The sequence below is a fragment of the Protopterus annectens genome, chromosome 3.part0 (assembly GCF_019279795.1).
Source record: "Protopterus annectens isolate FY-2018-M chromosome 3.part0, PAN1.0, whole genome shotgun sequence".
Taxonomy (NCBI): Eukaryota; Metazoa; Chordata; order Ceratodontiformes; family Protopteridae; genus Protopterus; species Protopterus annectens.
The window spans coordinates 1,345,548,353-1,345,568,114 of NC_056731.1; the positions used below are offsets into that span (position 1 = coordinate 1,345,548,353).

At 43.9% G+C, this 19,762-nt stretch overlaps 1 protein-coding gene across 1 annotated transcript in view; it reads right to left on the minus strand.

The window, feature by feature from the left end:
- TRAPPC8 (trafficking protein particle complex subunit 8) overlaps window positions 1-19,762 on the minus strand; it is a 3,178,250-nt gene that overhangs the window by 2,684,802 nt on the left and 473,686 nt on the right. Inside the window, exon 5 of the mRNA XM_044065843.1 lies at window positions 18,070-18,223. Coding sequence (XP_043921778.1) covers window positions 18,070-18,223 — 154 coding nt within the window. The remainder of the gene's footprint in view (window positions 1-18,069; window positions 18,224-19,762) is intronic.

A 19,762-nucleotide genomic window follows, 5' to 3' on the forward strand; every position in this document is an offset into this window, starting at 1 on the left:
TCATGACCGCAAATGTGGGAAACCAGAAGAAAATGAAAACTGAGACAGAAGCCAAACAGTGGAATACATTAACTGCTTCAAGTATCAAGAAGGTGGGTTAAAGAGAAGGAAAATGCGAACAAGGAGGTCAAAGCTAGAATCAGAGGTACTGCAGCCAACAGGCACAAAGTGCCAGGGTAGTGGGCAACACACGATTCATAAGGAGCTGGAAAGTAAGGTGGACAAAACAGTAGTGTAACCAATGCTTCTCTGTGGCACAGGAAACCTGGGCAGTGTAAGCAGAAGTTTGCAGTAATAGAGATGATAGCCTAAGACTGGAAGAAAGATGTACTCTGCGGAACAGATGAAGAAAAAAGGACAGAGCAGCAGCCAAAGTAGCTCCACCTGCAAAAGAGGTTAAGGAAAACAGATTACGGTGGTACAGTCACTTACACGGGAAACAGAAAACAATATGGTTAAAAAGATCTGGGACAGACAGGAAGATGACTGGAGGAAAACAGGATAATCAGCCAAGAGATGGATTATGTAAGTGAAGACATTTGACAGACACACCTGACTGCTGAAGAAAGTACAGTTGTGTACACCTACCATAATTGTAGATGTTCGAGTGTCTTCACTGTTGCAGTCATGACTGTAGGGTTCTCCCCTGCTGGCAGGCAGACCTCGGTCGGCCAGAATCCCAAAGTCTGCGTCCGGCGTTGGCTGTTCAACCATGCTCCCTGACGTCAGAGTGCCAGGAGTACATAGCTGACAGCCGACGCCATCTTCTCCAGTTTTTCTTGCCCCAGATGTCAGGAGTCCCAAAATGAGAAAGGTCCCATATCCTTTGCAAACACACCTCAGAAGAATGGTGAAAAAAGGAACCACACAAAAATAAAAATAAGAGGGGACAGGAGGAGAAAGCAGACTGCAACAGTGAAGACACTCGAACATCTACATTTATGGTAGGTGTACACAACTGTACTATGTTCATCGTGTTTCACTGTTGCAGTCATGACTGTAGGGTAGAATCCCAAAGCAGAATGAAAGGGAGGTGGTCATAAAGTAGAAGGGGCGGCTAAAAGACCCTGCAAGACTGCAGAGGCAAAGCCTGCCCTAGACTTAGAGTACAGAGGTAGCTTGTAGTGCTTATGCACTGAACTCCAAGTTGCAGCTTCCAAAATGTCTTTGGTAGGAACTCCCCTGAGGAAGTACGCAGAAGTAGCAGCAGCTCTGGTGGAATGAGTCCGTATACTCCCTGGGATTTGCTTTCCATGGTGTGAATAACAAAATCTGATTCCATGAGCAATCCATTTAGAAATGGTCCGTTTTGAAATGGCTTTACCTTGGGAACTTGAAGCATAAGAAAAGTACAGTTTTGTACCTACCATAAATGTAGATGTCCGAATTGGATAGCATCTGCAGTCATAACAACTGGGTTGTCCTGTCGTCAGGCAGCCCTTCAGTCGGCCGGATTCCAAAGTCCGGGTCCGCTTCGCTGATGTCGCACTTCACCGACGTCATCTCTGTTGGTCTGGTATAAAGCATCAGCCGACGCCATTTTCTTCAGTGTTTCTTGCCCCAGATGCCAGAAGCCCTATAGAAGGCTAAAATTTTGGATAGATGCCAATGTTTCCAAAAGATAGAGGTAAACACAAAATAAGCATGTATGTACATAAATACAAACAAATACACCATGAAAGAAATCCCCCACTAGCTAGCTATTAGAAGGGTAAACACCCTAGGAGTACCACAGAGGGAAGGAGGGAGGGATCCTGACTGCAGATGCTATCCAATTGACATCTACATTTATGGTAGGTACAAAACTGTACTATGTCCTTCATGGATGCATCTGCAGTCATAACAACTGGGTAGAATACCATAGCCAACTAGGGAGGAGGATAAAAGTAAATTATGGTGTGTTTAGGATCCCTTGCAGAACAGCAGTGGCAAACCCTGCTCGGGATCTGGAATATAGAGGTAAATTATAATGCTTGGCAAATGTATGCACGGAGGTCCAAGTAGCCGCCTCAATAATGTCTTTGGTAGCCACTCCTAAGAAGGCTGTGGTAGTGGCTGTTGCCCTTGTAGAATGAGGTCTTATGTTCTGTGGAATTGGCTTTCCATGGAAGGAGTAACAGAATCGTATGCAATTTCCTATCCATTTGGAGATTGTCTGTTTGGAAATAGCTTTTCCTTCCCTTCCTGTTGCATAGGCTACAAAAGTTGGTCAGTCTTTCTGCTATTTTTGTTCTGTCCAAGTAGTAGCGTAGCTGTCTATGTACATCCAAGGTATGCAGTATTCTTTCCCTCTGTTTTGTGGGTTGGGAAAGAAGGTAGGCAGGTGGATTGCCTGGTTTAAAGACACTCTGGATACCACCTTAGGCATAAATGTAGGATTAGTCCTCATGGACACTCTATCTTGGTGGAAGATTAGAAAGGGTTGCACTGCCATTAAGGCCTGTAGTTCTGAAACCCTCCTTGCTGAAGTAATTGCCAGTAGGAAAGCAGTTTTCCATGACAGGTGTTGTAGGTCTGCTGTTGCTGCTGGTTCAAAAGGTGATAGTGTCAATTTTTCTAGCACAAAGTTCAAGTCCCAAGCTGGCAATGGTGGTTTCCTTGGAGGTTTTACATTCTTGATTCCTCTGAGGAACTGCCTGAGCAAAGGGTGTGAAAAAACAGGTGGATCAAAGCTGTATTCTGCTGAAATAGCTGATGCATTGAATCTTGATGGAGGAGTAGGACAGGCCTGAATGAAGTAGTTCGCCAGATACTCCAGAATGTTAGGCATATCTATGTTTGATACATCTTTTCCTCTTTCAGAACTCCAAATGACAAACCTTTTCCATTTCCCAGCATAATTCCTTCTAGTTGAAGGCCTGCGTGCTTCAAGAATAATGTCTTTAACTCTTTGTGAAAGTTCTGTATTAGCAGCTGCTATGTGATGTTCCATGCAGTCAGTTGCAGCGTTTTTAGGTTTGGATGCATGGTGCTGAAATTGTTCTGAGTTAGCATCAAAGGCATCAGGGAATTGGCCACATATTGTTCGAGACATGCTCCTCAGCAGTGGGTACCAATGCTGTCTTGGCCAGTTTGGAGCTATCAGGATTATCCTTGGACGTTCCTCCTTGATTTTTAGTAGTACTTTGTGTATCAAGGGAAGAGGTGGGAATGCATATGCTGTTAGGCCTTTCCAGCTGAAGGAGAGCGAGTCCACTTTCCATGCTAGTGGGTGGAATGTCCTTGTGCAGAATTTTTTGAGCTGGTGATTGAGAGGTGATGCGAATAGATCTATCTGAGGCATTCCCCATTTCTTCGAGATGGTCTTGAAGATATCCGGGTGCAACTGCCATTCGTGGGCATCCGATGTGGTCCTGCTTAACATATCTGCTAGAGAGTTTTCTTTTCCTGGCACAAATAATGTCTGTAACTGGATGTTGTAGCTGAGTGCCAGGGTCCACAGCTCCAAAGTCATTCTGCATAGGGGGTAAGAATGAGTGCCTCCCTGTTTGTTGATGTACCACATGACTGTGGTGTTGTCTGTCCTTATCATCAAGTGGTCCTCCTTGAGAAATGGTCTGAACTTTTGGATTGCCAGTTTTACTGCCAGCATTTCTTTTAGGTTGATGTGCAGGTGAAGTTGGTCCTGTGTCCACAATCCTTGCGCATTTGTCCAGCATATGCCCCCATCCTAGGTCTGAAGCATCTGTTGTGATGGTCTGGTTTGCTTGACCCTTAAAGGGCAGGCCTGGGTTTGACTGGCATGCCTGAGCCCACCATAGGAACTCCTGTTTTAAGCATGGTATTAGTGGGATTTCCGTTTCTAGGCTGTGTCTGTGTTGGGACCATAAATTCTTTAGGTACCACTGTAGTTTTCTCATATGTAGTCTGGCAAATGGAACCAAGATTATGCATGATGCCATGAAACCCAAGGCCTGCAGTACCTTTCTTGCTGTTAACTTGTTCAGTTTTGTTAGTGCCAAGAAGTAAAGAGGGAGTTCTTTTTGTTTTTCTGTAGTTAGGAATGCCATTTGTCTTACTGTTTCCAATTCCGCTCCCAGGAAAGTCCTTCTCTGGGATGGTATCAGTCTTGACTTTTGTAAATTGACTGTGTATCCCAGTGCTTGAAGCAAGTAAATGACCCTTTGTAAATCTGTTGTCAGCTTGCTTTTGTTGTCTCCTTGCATCAGGCAGTCGTCCAGGTATGGATAAATTTGAATTCCCTGTAGTCTGCAATGGGCGATTACTGATGCCAGGCATTTAGTGAATACTCTGGGCGCAGTAGATAAGCCAAAGGGCAATGCTGAGAATTGATAGTGCTCTGATCCTGCAAGAAATCTGAGGTATCTTCTGCAGATTGGTCAAATGGGGACGTGCAGGTATGCCTCCTTGAGATCTAGAGTTACCAGCCAACACTCCTTGCCCAGCATGGGAAGAAGTTGCTGTAGGGTCAGCATTTTGAATTTTGGGACAATGATGTAAGTATTCAGGTGGAGAGGTCGAGAATTGGTCTCCAACTTTTTTTCCTTTCTTGGAACTAGGAATAGTCTGGAGTAGAACCCCTTTCCTTGCTCTGCTGTTGGCACTTTCTCCACAGCTCTCATGTTTGCTAACTCCATTATCTGTTGTAGAGCCTCTGTCTTTTGATTTGGAGGTAGATTTGGCATTCCTCTTTTGTCTGGTAAAGTGTGGAAGTGCAACCGGTAACCTTGATCTATGGTTCGTAAAATCCACTTGTCCTTTGTTATGTGGTGCCAGTTTTTGAAAATAAGGTTAGCTTTCCGCCTAGAGGAGCTGCTATTTGTTCCCTGGTAGGCGGGTTTAGGATTAAGTCACTGTGGCTGTGTTGATGTAGTGGCAGGTGTTGAGTCTGTGCCTCTGTTGTTACCTTGCCACTGTCGTCCTCTGTAGGCACCTCCTCTGGATTGGTTTCTGCCTCTGGAACGACTATTCCTGCCCCTTTGAGGTCTTGTGGAGTCAGGAAAGGACCAATTTTGGCAGGCCAGTTCCTGCTAAACCTTGGGGGTTGAACCTGCAAGAAATCTTTAACTGTCTGGACTGATTTTGCCTTTTCTTCCATTTTCTTCATAACCTGCTGGGCAGGTGTACCAAACAAACTTGTGTTATCCATAGGAGCATCTAGCAATTTAGATTTAACATGATCCGGTAAAGCTTGCTCCTTTAGCCATGCATGCCTTCTAATTACAGTGCCAGTCATGGCTGATCTAAATGAAGCCTCCAGTGCATCATAGCCACATTTTAAAGAATGGTTACTAACTTGCTGTATGTTATTACCATTTCTAATACATATGTCTTAGCAAGAGATTCATCAGTGGTTAGCTTTTTAGTTAACTGATCAAGCATAAACTCTTGGTATTGTATCATGTGAAACTGACAGTTTAAAGCTCTAGCTGAGAGAGTGGCTGAAGTGTAAACCTTTTTACCCCATCTGTCTAATGACCTTGCTTCCCTTTCAGAAGGAACAGGGTTTTTAGCTATGGTCGCGGCTACTGCCTTGGGACCCTGGGAAATAGTTTCGGGGTCTGCAAGAGGGGCCTTGTAAAGGTGGTGATGAGTATCTGGCACCCTGTAAAATCTGTCTGGTTTGGCAGGGGCTGGGGTAAAGAATCTGGAGCGGAGCAGACATCATTGAAAGCATCATCCACCACAGAGAGAACAGGAGGTATAGCTAAGGGCCTGTGCTGTGGAAGGTGCAAAAAGGTCCTAAGTCTTTTCCTGGAGTCTGAAAAATCCTGTTGCTGCCATTGGAACTGTTCTCGCATGGCATCCAAGGTTTCACATCACGAGAATTCTTCTGGTGGGGAAGCAGCTGGAATGGATTCTTCAGCATCAGAATCTTCAAAATTGGAGAAAGGAGCCTCTGGCTGGTCAGTTATGTCTGATTCATCAGCAGAATCATCAGAGGACACTGGCTCATGGGGCTCTGCCCTAGGTCTCTTCTCTGGGGGCTGAGAGGCCCTGTCTGGGTGAGATTGAGATCCTCTAATTAATGAAATTAAATCTTCTGCCAAAGTAAGCATTTGAGAACTGGAAGAGGGCCTGGTTGAGGGGGGTTTAACAGGCACTGTTTTAGTAGTCTTGGCTGCTTTAGCCCTGGCGAAGGCCTTAATGGACATGGCTGCTGGAGGCCTAGCAGCACCACGTGCTGGGGTAGAGACATCCAAGGGAATGGTGTCTGATAAGTCAGTGGTAAGCACCGTAGTGGGTAAAATTTCTGAGGCCGATTCAAGAGTGTTAGCAGGGACCTCAGTTGTAGAGATAGATTCAGCTGTATTTTGATCAGTTTTCTCGGTTTCGGCCGAAACCGAGACACTTGCTTAACCATGGTTCGGGCCGAAACCGCGGACCGCGAGTGTCGGTCCCCTTCTCCGCGTTTCCCGGCAGAATGCGTAGTCGGAGGATCCGACGGCATAATGTACGCAAAATCAGAACCGAAAAACTGTTCTGCAAACTCCGACCGACGTCTAAGCGTTCGTCGGTTGAAAGAAGCACAGGACGAACAGGCTGCTACGTCGTGGGCTGGGCCTAAGCAAGGCAGGCAGTAAGAGTGGAAATCTTTATGAGGTATTTGTTTCCCACAGGTTAAACAATTATTAACTTTTTCTGACATCGGCTGAGGCAAGAAAGAGTCCCCAACGGGGTACTTAGCTTTAGAAGTCTTCGAAGTAGTATTCGGTAGAAGTAATCTCTGGATCCGACCGACCGGCACTTGCGAACAGCTTCTGCTTCGGGCGCCACACGGCAAGAAAGACTGAAGAAAATGGCGTCGGCTGATGCTTTTATACCCGAAGACCAACAGAGATGACATCGGGTGAAGTGCGACATCAGCCGAAGCCGGACCCGGACTTTGGAATCCGGCCGACTGAAGGGCTGCCTGACGACAGGACAACCCAGTTGTTATGACTGCAGATGCATCCATGAAGGACATCAAACAATTGTTCTGATTTTCTGATGTCCTTGGTTCTGTCCAGGTAAAAACATAGTTGTCTGTGTACATCCAAGGAATGTAAGATCCTTTCCCCTTTATTTTGAGGAGTGGGGAAAACGTTGGCAAGTGGATAGTTTGATTTAAAGCCACTTTGGAAACCACCTTAGGCATGAAGGTAGGATTAGTCCTCAAAGACACCCTGTCTTGATGAAAAATAATATAAGGTTCCACAGCCATAAGAGCTTGTAACTCTGAAACTCTCCTGGCAGAGGTTAGGGCTAACAGCATGGCTGTCTTCCAAGATAAAAACTTGATGTCAGAAAAAGCAGCAGGCTCAAAAGGAGGCAAGGTTAGTTTTTCCAAAACATAGTTGAGATCCCAAGCAGGGATGGGAGGAGATCTAGGAGGTCTTAAGTTCTTAGCTCCTCTGAGAAACTGTCTCATGAGCTGGTGTTAAAAGATTGGAGGGTCTGTATTATAATGAGTGGAAATAGCAGAGGCATGTATCTTAATGGAAAAGAAAGAGAGACCCTTATGTAAGAGATCTGTCAAGTAAAGTAAAATTAAAGGAATGTTCGGAAGAAGAGGATCAGAATCCTGAGCCTGCATCCAGGAACAAAATCTTTTCCATTTTCCTGCATAAGATTTTCTAGTGCTAGGACTTCTGGCTTCTAAAATGACATCCATAACCTGCTTGGGTAGGAAAGAAGAAATCAAGGGCCCTGGATTAACCAGGCCGCCAGGCTGAGAGTTCTGACATGGGAGTGTAGAACCTGACCCTGATGTTGGGACAGAAGGTTTGGAGACTGAGGTAAAACCCAAGGGGGCTCCAGACAAAGGTTTTTTTAGAGTTGGGTACCAAAACTGTTGAGGCCAATTTGGGGCCAACAAGATTATCATCTTGGGCTTGTCCTGTTTTATCTTTAATAATACCCGTGGAAGAAGAGGAAGAGGCGGAAAAGCATATCCCGAGAGGTTTCGCCAACTGAATGATAGGGCATCCACTTTCCAAGCTTCTTTGTGGAAAGTCCTGGTGCAAAAAGTCTGTAGTTGATGATTGAGATGGGATGCAAAGAGGTCTATGTGAGGACATCCCCAGACTGCTGTTATCATCCTGAATATTTCGGTGTCCGGCATCCACTTGTGTGGATCCGAAAGGTTTCTGCTCAGACTGTCTGCCAGGAAGTTTTGCTTCCCTGGTAGAAACTGAACTTGAAGGTCCAGATTGCAAGCTAGAGCTGTGTTCCATAGATCCATGGCTAGTCTGCAAAGAGGGTAGGAATGAGATCCCCCTTGCTTGTTTATGTACCACATAACTGTGGTGTTGTCTGTCCGTATTAGTAGTTGTCCTGGGTGTAGAAGATTCCTGAAGGCCATTAGAGCTTTCTGAACAGCTAACATTTCCTTTAAATTGATATGCAGGTGCTTCTGATCCTTTGTCCAAAGGCCCTGCAGACAGTTGCCCTGAAAATGGGCTCCCCAAGCATAATCCGAGGCGTCCGTGGTTAGAATCTGAGTGGCAGGAGGCAGACGGAAGGATTTCCCTTTGTTTAGAGTACATGCCCTGGACCACCAAAGGAATTCCTTTTGAAGACAAGGAAGGACGGAGATCAGTATGTCTAAACTGTGGCAATGCTGAGACCATGCACTTTTTAGGTACCACTGTATTTTCCTCATGTGTAGTCTTGCATATGGTACGAGAAGGATGCAGGAGGCCATGTAACCCAAAGCCTGCAGGAATTTCCTTGCAGATAGCGGAGTTAAAGTTGCCAAGGTTTTGAAAGTTGAAGCCAGCTGTAATTGTTTTTCGGATGTCAGAAATGCCATTTGGGTTGTGGTGTTCAGAAGAGCACCCAGAAAAATTATCTGTTGTGAGGGTGTCAAATTTGACTTTTTTATGTTTACCGAGAATCCCAGGAACTTGAGGAGGTTCTGCACAAATTCTAGATGCTGGAGTAAGACATCCTTGCTGTCTGCCTGAATTAGACAATCGTCCAGATAAGGGTAAATTTGAATTCCCTTGAGTCTGCAGTAAGCTACTACTGGAGCCAGGCATTTGGTGAAGACCCTGGGCGCAGTAGACAATCCAAAGGGCAGTGCAGAGAATTGAAAGTGCCTCGATCCGGCCTTGAACCCGAGGTATTTTCTGCGTTCCTGCCTGATGGGAATGTGTAAATATGCCTCCTTTAAATCCAAAGTTACCATCCATGCATCTCTGGAGAGCATTGGAAGTAGTTGCTGTAGGGTAAGCATCTTGAATTTTGGAATCTCTAGAAAGGTGTTCAAGACTGACAGATCCAGAATGGGTCTCCATGAGTTTTGCTTCCTGGGGACTAGAAAGAGCCTTGAGTAAAAGCCTTTTCCCATCTCTGAAAGTGGAACCAGTTCTATGGCTTTCATAGCCAAAACAGCTTCCACCTGGTTTAAGGCCTCTGTCCATTGATGTTTTGGAAGGTCTGGCCATCCGCTTGGCCTTGGCAGGGTATGAAAATGGAATTTGTAACCTCTTGAAACCACATCCAGAACCCACTTGTCTTGGGTTATACGAGTCCAATTTTGATAAACAAAGAGAGTTTTCCTCCGAGAGGGGCTTCCAGGCAAGAAGTTCCTGCAGCCCAACAGAGGGAGTCATTGAGTTTGTTTCCTATGAGTTTGTGACCTGTCCTCTCCTCCCCTAGGGGTGGAAGCAGTCTACTGTCTTGGTCTATAAGAAGCTTGTGTTTGAGGCCTTCCTCGGGAGCATCTATATCTACCCCTCTGAGGCCTGTCTGAAGTGGGAAAGGACCAATTTTTAGAAGGCCAATTCCTGCTAAATCTTGGTGGCTGTACTTGTAAGAAATCTTTAACTGTTTGCATGGATTTCGCCTTATCCTCCATCTTTTTAATCACCTCTTCAGCTTTTGATCCAAACAAAACATTATGCTGAACAGGAGCATCCAATAATTTAGTTTTTACTTGTTCTGGCAAATTTTGTTCCTTTAGCCATGCATGCCTTCTAATAACTGTGTCGGAGGCAGCAGCCCTACAAGAAGCCTCCAAGGCATCAAATCCACAGTGTAAACCATGCTTCCCATCTTGTTCAGTGGCATGCAATAAGTCATGTAATTCGAGAAATTGCTGGTATTTCAGCATATGAAACTGACAGTTTAAAGCCCTAATGGATAAAGTAGCAGAAGTGTACACTTTTTTGCCCCATCTTTCTAAAGATCTAGAATCCTTTTCAGTGGGAATGGGTTTTTTGGCAGAAGTGGCCTTAACTCCCTTAGGACCCTGAGAAATGGTTTCAGGGTCAGCAGAAGGGTTCTTGTATAAAAACTGGTGGGAATCAGGAACCCTGTAATATCTATCAGGCTTAACAGGAGCAGGAGGAAAAGAGTCAGGGGTCAAGTTAGCCTCCGAAAAAGCATCATCCACAATATCCAAAACAGGAGGGATAGCCAGGGGTCTATGTTGGGGGAGAAGAAGAAAATCCCTTAGTCTTTTCTTAGATTCCGAATACTCCTGTCCTTCCCAGTGGAAATGTTCCCTCATTTCATGCAAAGTTTCCCAAAAGAGAAATCCTCAGGGGGAGAAGCTGAAGGAATGGATTCCTCAGCATCAGAATCCTCATAAGGAGGGAAAGAATATTCCTGGTCAGAAGAAGAAACTGAAGAAACAGAAGCCTGATCAGAGGAATCATAATAAACATCCTGCCTTGGCCTTTTATCTGGAGGGGGATGTGAACCCCTAATCATAGTAAGTAAATCCTCCGCCATCTTGAGTAACTGTTTCTGTGACTTGGGAGCCGGTTCAGAAGAGGCCTGTGTTGCAGTCTTTGATGTAGGAGTCTTTGCCTTTGCCTTTATTAGAAGCTGAGTAGGCCTGAAAACCCCTTCGGAAGCCGGTACCTGCACAGCAGCTCCGGACCCATCCGAAGGAGCATTGTCCGAAGGTCCTGCAATAGAAATATTCAAAGGTCTGGTTGGCTCCTCATGAGAGTCTGTTTCGGCCATCGGTTCTGAAATGACCGACGACAGGGGCTGCAAAAGCGCCTCACTGACGACGGCCGAACCTGAAGCTGGCTCCGCTTGTGCGCTATCGTCAGATTTGGACCTCGGAGGCCTGTCTTTATCCTTGCGACGTTTGTGAGCTCCGGTAGCCGGAACCGTATCCGACGACATTTTGTAGTTAAAGCGCCTACCGAAGTAATGAAAAGCAAAATCGTACCTTTGTTTAATTGTACGTTGATTGAATCTAGCACAAAACCGACAACTAGCTACATCGTGGTCAGGGCCTAAGCAAGGAATACAGTAAGAATGAAAATCCTTATGAGGTATTTGCTTCCCACATGAAATACAATTATTAACTTTTTCTGACATTGGACTGGAGCAAGAAAAAGTTTCCCCAACGGGGTACTTAGCTTTGAGTGGAGAAGAAAGTCTTCGGACTGAAGTTTATCAGGAAAAATAGTCAGGAGTCAGCCGACCGGCACTTGCGAACTGCTATCACCGCATGGCAAGAAAGACTGGAGAAGATGGCGTCGGCTGTCAGCTTTGTACTCCTGGCGCTCTGACGTCAGGGAGCGTGGTTGAACAGCCGACGCCGGACCCAGACTTTGGGATTCTGGCCGACCGAGGACTGCCTGCCGGCAGGGGAGAACCCTACAGTCATGACTGCAACAGTGAAACACGATGAACATCTGGCAATTTAAGGCCCTCATAGCTAGAGTAGCTGAGGTATATATTTTCTTTCCCCATCTGTCTAGTGCTCTAGAATCCCTTTCAGAGGGAACAGGATTTTTAGCAATAGAGGCATTAACCCCTTTGGGACCCTGGGAAATGGTTTCTGGGTCAGCAACAGGGCTTTTATATAGGAATTTGTGTGAGTCAGGGACTCTGTAGTATCTGTCTGGTTTGGCTGGTGCAGGAGGTAGTGAATCTGGGTTAACGCTAGATTCTGAATCATCATCATCCACAATGTCTAACACTGGTGGAATAGCAAGTGGTCTGTGCTGGGGTAGTAAAAGGAACTCTCGGAGCCTTTTCTTAGAATCAGAGTAATCCTGGCCTTCCCAGTGGAAATGTTCCCTCATGGTATGTAAAGTTTCCCCAAAAGAGTAGTCTTCTGGGGGAGATACTGAAGGAATAGACTCTTTAGCATCAGAGTCTTCATAAGTGGGAAAAGAATATTCCTGTTCCTCAGAAGAATCTTAGGAAACTGAAACCTGGTGAGAGGAAGCATAGTCCTCCTCCTGTCTAGGCCTTTTATCAAGAGGGGGATGGGAACCCCCTGATTAGGGTAATTAAGTCTTCAGCCATCTTAAGCATCTGTTTCTTAGGCATGGGGCCTTGTAATGGAGACTGCTGTACAGTCTTCTTTGCTTTTAAAGGAGTTTTCAGCTTTGCATAGGATTTAATAGTGATTGTAGTCGGTCTGAAGACACCTTCTGGAAATGAAGGCGTTTCAACTGCACCGGAATCTCCTTCAGCCATGGAGTCGGAAGGGCCTAAAGATAAAGGTTGTGGAGGCCCAGCAATCTCCTCTTGTGAATCGGATGCCGCCTGGGGTTCTGAATCAGCGGCCGTCAGGGGCTGCGTAGGCGCCTCACTAAAAACCGGAGAACCGGCGACTGGCCTAGCAGAGGCCTCGGAGTCTGGTTTGGGTCTCGGCTGCCTGTCCTTATCTTTGCGTTTTTTATGCATTCCAGTCGTCGGTTGCTCCGACGGCATGGAATAATTAAATTTCCTACCAAAATAATGTCAGGCGAAATCAAACAGACATTTAATAGTTCGTTTGTTAAACCTAGCACAAAACCGACAACCTGTGACGCCGTGGTCTGGGGCCTAGGCAAGGAATGCAATAAGAATGAAAGTCCTTATGAGGTATTTGCTTCCCACAAGAAATGCAATTGTTAACTTTTTCTGACTTTGGACTAAGGCAAGAAAAGGTTCCCCAACGGGGTACTTGGCTTTATTGAAGACTTCGGTCTGAAATTCAAATTGAAAATCTCAGGAGTAGGCTGACCGGCACTTGCGAACTGCTTCTGCATCGGACACCGTGCAGCAAGAAAGACTGAAGAAAATGGTGTCGGATGCCTCTTGTATATCCCTGGCGCACTGACGTCAGGGAAGAAGTGACAGCAACTGACGCTGGACCAAGACTTTGGAACTCTGGCCAACTGCAGGACCGCCTGAAGGCAGGATAACTCAAGTGTGATGATTGCAACTGTGCAACACGATGAACATCAGTAGCATTCATATTTACATACACAGCATGTAAGCACAAAGCTTTAACATTAGATACACAGTATAAAGGCATCTTTTATGATTTTATCCAGTTAGAATGAGACAGTACATAAGCAAGATACCAAGCAGGATAAGCAACATATGTCAGGAAAGTTTGCACCTTTTCAATTTTATAAAGAAAGTGCGAGTACAAGTTTGGCAGGGATAGGATTACTGAAGTAAGTAGAATAACATAGTTGAGTGGTGAGATATCTACACAAAGTAGGTTACAGCTTCTTCTAGCGGTAATAAATCTAAGTATGTTCCAGTTATGGTGTTTTAGCTCAAGTTTAAATTTGTTGGGGTCGAAGCTTTTTGTGACTCTGGTTGTTTTTAATAAGGGAGTAAAGTAGTTCTGGGTCTTGAATTTTAGTAGGAAGGTCGGTTGGTGGCTGTTGAGTGTGTCGGGAGGAATGCCTGCTTGGTAAGAGGCGTTAGTCTTACTTAGTAAGATCCAGTCTAGGAGGCTTTCTTTGTTTCTTGAATTTCATAATCTAGTTTAGAATGGATGACTTGAGAGTAGCTGTACAGGTTGATATGATTAGTGGGGTTTCTGGCAGAGCATTTGTTCCAGTCAATAAAATAAATTACTGTATGCACAAAATTCTGGGAGAAAATCCACCTGTTCCCAAGCAAACATATCCTTGAGACTGGAGACAGTCTCAGAAAAGGAAAAAAAATGTCTATGTTCAAAATCTGGTTCACTGCCAAAACAGTCAAGATTCATGGACTATGGAACCATCAGGTGGAATCACCCTGTCTCTGTCAACATCTGAATCCTCTTTCTTAGTAGTAGAGGAATAAGAACTAGAATGAGGTACTCGACACCCAGGATTAAAAGTCTGCAACACATTTCTAGAAAAAGAATTATCATTTAGCCATTTATTTATGGTCACAATGATTAACCTCATGTTTCTTCTTTCTACTGACACCTTTTGAGGTAGACCAAGAAAGAGAAGGAACATCATCCCAGACAAGAGGTCTTCTTCACAGGCCACCCAGTGTGAACCCTAATAGGGTGTCTCCAGCACCTGAAATGGAGTATTCTCCCATGCTCACCTCAGACCCTGGAACAGAGAGGAGAATGTGTCTGAACTCCAGGTCCACAGTGGCCAGCAAGACTACACCACAGGGAAATCAGCAAGTGGTCTGAGGTAAAAGTAACAACCAATGCAGTCACCCACTATCGGCTAAGGCATTGACTAGGCCTGTGCTAAGGGCAAGGGCTCATGCTTTAACTTTTTAGGTATGCTGGAGTCAGGAACAGAAGGAATGGGGTAAGTATCCAATAAATGTTCAAAAGTTTAAACAAGCAGCATGCCATGAGGTGTACATAAACATTAAATAAACAGAGTTACCACCCAAAAAGCACACTTTCGGTTCAATAAAATCAGCAATTTCTACTTAAAATGGGTGTAAATAAGCCCCTACAGCTCAACTAGACACCTTGACAACTAGAAAGCAATTCCTTGACAGTAAATGTAGTATTCAAAAAACATTTGACAAACATTCCTGAAAAGCCGGTATTCTTAAAGTGATGTACAAGAATTGTGTCAGAAATAGAAAACAAACTTATAATACTAGAAATAGTGTGGAAGGTCTCATCTGTCTGATAGGAAGTTTTAGGCGGACTGCTTATCCTGAATAGCCTCAGGGATGCATCTGCAAAAGGTGGCAAGAAAGTACTGAAGATTTTTAGTCACTCCAGCTGTTATACAGCTCCCTTCAAAATGTGCTTAGCCTATAAACAGCCAGAGCGACACAGTGGAAGAAGATAAAAGCTTTTGGAATCTATCCTGTTACTGCATCATAGGCAGGATACAACCTACAGCTGCAGTAAGAATGCTGAACATCAATTTGCAGCCCAGCTTGCAATGGGCCCTGCGCTCCATTTTAAAAGAACACTTGCTTGAGTTATGTTTCTTGGCAGACTTTGCAATACTCAGCACCCCCTTCAAAAAGAATGGTGCCTGAGAAGAATAAAGGTCAGATCATCCAAGTACCAAGACAGAAAGTCCACAGGTTTGAATGAATCCAGGCACAGGACCCCTGAGTAAGCAAGTCTAACCTCTGCAGTAAGAAGCATGTTGGCTACTTTACCAACTGTACCAATATGGAGAAAAAACATGGCATTTTCAGTATCAGCCTGGATTTCTCCTTGCATTACATTCTGAAACAACCCCCAAATCAGTGGTGTGGTGGATATACAAAAATAAATATTTTCTGCCACTGGAATAAAAAATGCCTCCATTCTTCATAATCTGCTCACATCAGATTTGTGCAGTGGTTTAGAATCTGGGCTTTATTAAAGAAGCACCAAGGTGTAATTTTGGAATTCTCTCATCTGTCTGTCACATACCTGAACACTTCTTTGTTCAATGTCTACTCCTGGTTCCCAGAAAGAGGTTTGCTCATATTTTCTGCATGACTGTGGAGTGCTGAAGGGATGTAAAGCTATCCGAGCTACATGGCTGTTTAACTAGTCAAATCCTAGAATTGCGTTGCTAATTTGCACACAGTGGGTAAGAATAAGTGCTGCCCTGTTTATGTACCATATCACTGGGGTGTTTTCTGAGGTTAGCAAGAACACTCACACATTCAACAGCTAAATAACTGGCTAAATTTCCTTCAAGTTGATGTGGCATTTTTCTCTATGAACAAGTCCATATGCCTTGGACCCTTAGTATTCCAGAATGAGCTCTCGAAACAAAGTCTGATGCATTGGTTCTCAGGGGCTGGCTTGGCTTAGGTGATGAAAAACATGAACTTATATTCTTGCATGTCTGTTCCACCCACAAGATGAACTCCTGGATGCAAGGTAACACCAGTAGAGCTCTGCACTTCCTGATTCCAGACGGCCTTTAGGCTCCAATGGCTTTTACTCAAATGCAGCCTTGATAATCAGGACTTTAAGGATAACCAAGTCCAAAGAGTCTGAACAAGTCCATTGCTGTCATCAAATCCCTACTGCCTTGTTTAAAAAAAATCTCCAAACATGGCTTTCTCCAGTGGCGGACACAGATCTTTCTGTCATGTTCATGGTGGTCCCAAGAAAAGCTCTGATGACTTGTTTTGGAGAAGCAGAGAGAAATCCTGTTTCTGGAGGCAGTCCATGGCAATTTCCAAGTTCTCCTGCTCTAAGGCTTGAAGGAAGCAACTGTCCAGATAACGGTAAATGCATACCCTTCTTGTCCTCAGGTAGGCCACACCTAGTTCAAGGTTTCCTGGTAAATAAAATACCATTTTGATTCCTCATTTGCAGTACAGTCTGTAACTAGATAAACTTGTTAAAGTAGCACTAATGCAGAGAACTCTGTCTTGTGAACAATGTTCATATTTTAGATTTTTTTTATAACTTTCATAGCTTAAAAGTTATTGCAAATCATGGGATATGCTCTTAAAAGAGGAGGTGCGAGAAATCTGTCATAACTGAGTGGTTTCCTGACTTAAAAGACTTCAGGAATCAAAAGGATTAAATCAGCTGTTAAAGAGCATAGGGGAGCCTGCAGCCTATATGAAGGTCATAGTGCTTGTTGTGCAAGGCAATACTGTTCCTGCTCTGTTATGTGCTGAATAAAATACTAAAATTAACAGTGCAATATTTAATCGCATTACTGAATGTGCAATGTTAAAAACTCATTTAACTGAAAAGTTACAGCAAATCAGTTTCAGCTTCTCAATGAAATGTGTTCAAAAAAATTTGCCTGATTGTCCAACAGCTTTTAGTAAAACTGAGTTAGATATCAGCTCTGCAGGCATTTCACACCTCAACTGCCACAGTCCAGGAGAAGTACATCAGTTAAGAGCTTACTGTCCAGATGCTTCAGCTGATAGGCTGGGAAATCATGCTGTCACAAAACATTGGGATAAGGACATTATGAAAGTATGCCTTATATTTCTGCAGGAGGTTGCCCAATAAACAGAAATGATTATCTTCACAAAAAGGAATGCTCGTCTATCAAATGGGGCTTAGAAATCAAATGTTGCTTCTTCCATGGTTGAACCTTCTAACTCAATTGACTGTGCACCTTAAGAGGACCAAGACAGACCAAGGAGAAAAGATGCAGCTTAATACTCACTTTTTTAAATCCCTGCTGCTGTTTTCATACACCACTGTACCACAGGGCAGCATCGTACCATAAGGCATCATTAGGTGACAGTAATGATGATTCCATGCCATTTAGTCACTCAGACGTGGCACAACTTTTTTAAATCCCTGCTGCTGTTTTCATACACCACTGTACCACAGGGCAGCATCGTACCATAAGGCATCATTAGGTGACAGTAATGATGATTCCATGCCATCTAGTCACTCAGACGTGGCACATAGAGGGGTAAAAACAAGATGATGATGATGATGATGGATGAGCCTGCCTGATGGCTATGCATAACACAAAACTGTGAGCTAGGCAAGACTTAACTAAAAAAAATAGAATACTCTTGGCATGAGGGAGTTCATCAGAGGAAACCTAAGGAAGTGCCCAAAATGCTTTTAAGGCAAAAGTGGGAGAAAGATAATTTTTGTTGTATGAAAGAAATGCACACAGTAACGTCTACATGAAATAGTGAAGGTGTCCCTTCATGGAAAAAGAGAATTAACTAAGGAAAGTATTCAGCACCATCATAAGGAAAGGAAAATGCTGTACTGAAACATGCCATGAGCTCTGGGCGAATATAATACCTACATTTAAGTTGATTCATAGAATCTCTGCAAATAATAAAGGCACATTCAAGAGACCTCTCACATGTGCAGTGGGTGCTGCTCCTCAGAGAGCCAAGGATGTGACAAAGTTAAAACTAAAGACATGGTAGCAAATAGTCTAAGAAAAGCTCCAACATCACTTTCCTGTAAAATGCATTACCTGGAAACAGTCTTACCTGATTCTGCAAAGAATGCTTGTGAAGATACTGACTCCAAGGATCTGGTATTTGCTCCTCTGATCCCTTGACAGATGTTCGGGAATTTATTTTAAGTAAATAGCAGCCTTGACTTCCATATCTTTGCTTCATTTCTTCATAAACTGAATCAACTCTGTCATAAGAAACAGTACATTAACAAATTAAAGGAAGACTGCTGATCTTTCTATAATGAATTCTTCAAATGCAATCTTCAGTCCATGTCAAAGACTAAATTTCCCACTACCAAAAAGGTGCGCTTGTGTGAAGTCCAGGCCATAAACCTATACATTCTTACCTCATCAGTTATCCCTGGATTAAGGACCCACTCCTACTTGGATCCCTGCTTTGGTGCATCTTCACCAAACTGCCACTTGTTTCTGTAAAAGCCTGCAGTGAGACAATGGTGACCACTACGCAAGTGCTCAAATCCTACAGCCCTCCAGTCTGTCCAGCGTCACTTAAAAGCATCTTCCTGTAAACCAAGAACTAATGACTACAAGATTTCAGATTTTTCAACAGCAATTTTATTAAACAAATATTATGCTGCTATTATGTTGCCATGTTCTGTAATTACGTAGGTAGAATCTAAAGCAACATAAGTGGTGATATAAGTTAGAATCACAAAGCTGAATTTAAAAAGTGTATACACCCGTCAAAGAACTGCTTACTTCTTGCTTAAGCAATTTTAATGAGACTGCCTGGAAATGTCACAATCATTTAGCACCGATGTCGCACTAATTTCTACAGCTCTTTTTTCCTCTCTAGTAACGCATGTCTATTTTTGTTGCTGCTAGGTACCTAAACATACTGCAGTATTACCTGACAGATTTTATTTACAAGATTGTTGATATATGACCTCTTACAATGCTGAATGTAATCTGCTGCAGCATTTCTCTGAGGACCTCCAATGAAAATGTACTACAACCAAGTTGGACAAAATAAAATTAAACATAAAATTATCGACTCAGCCAGCTTATAGGAAACTCCATTAGCTGTGGCTTGTAGAGGCATACTCATCTACAGGGCAATGGAGAGAGGATATTCTAGAACCATCAGCGAGGGTCTTCACACAGGCCAATGAATACATTAACAATGTGTTTCTTAATATAGGGGATGCTCTTTGAGGAGTGCTTGGCTGGGTATAATGCCATGTAGATACTTACTAGAGTGAAAGAACCCGCAGCACTGTGCAACCACAAAACTCAAATAGATAGGTTCTGAAGAACTGCTACCAAAATACAGATTCCTATTGAACTGTCGACAGCTTACGTTGTCGAATGTTTAATCATCGACACCCAAGTGTCGAAAGCTTACAATAGCAAACGGCCACATCATCAAATTCTTTCCTCAGTAAAGAATTTGCATGGCTGTTATCAGGGATTTGCCCTTTCCCCAATGTAGAGTGATCTCGGAGTTGGTATATTTAGTTGGGGGGGTGTGGGGGCACAGCCCACCACTATGTTTGTGTGTGTTTATTTTGTTTACGGACGGCCACCCGAATTCTTTTCCGAGGAAAGAATTCAATGATGTGGCCGTTCGCTACTGTTGGCTTTCGACGCTTAGGTGCTGATGTTTTAGGATTAGACAACCTAAGCTGTCAATGTTATGATCTAGACACCAAAATACAGCCCGACCCCTCCAAGACACTGCCAAAAGACAGTTATGACTGCTG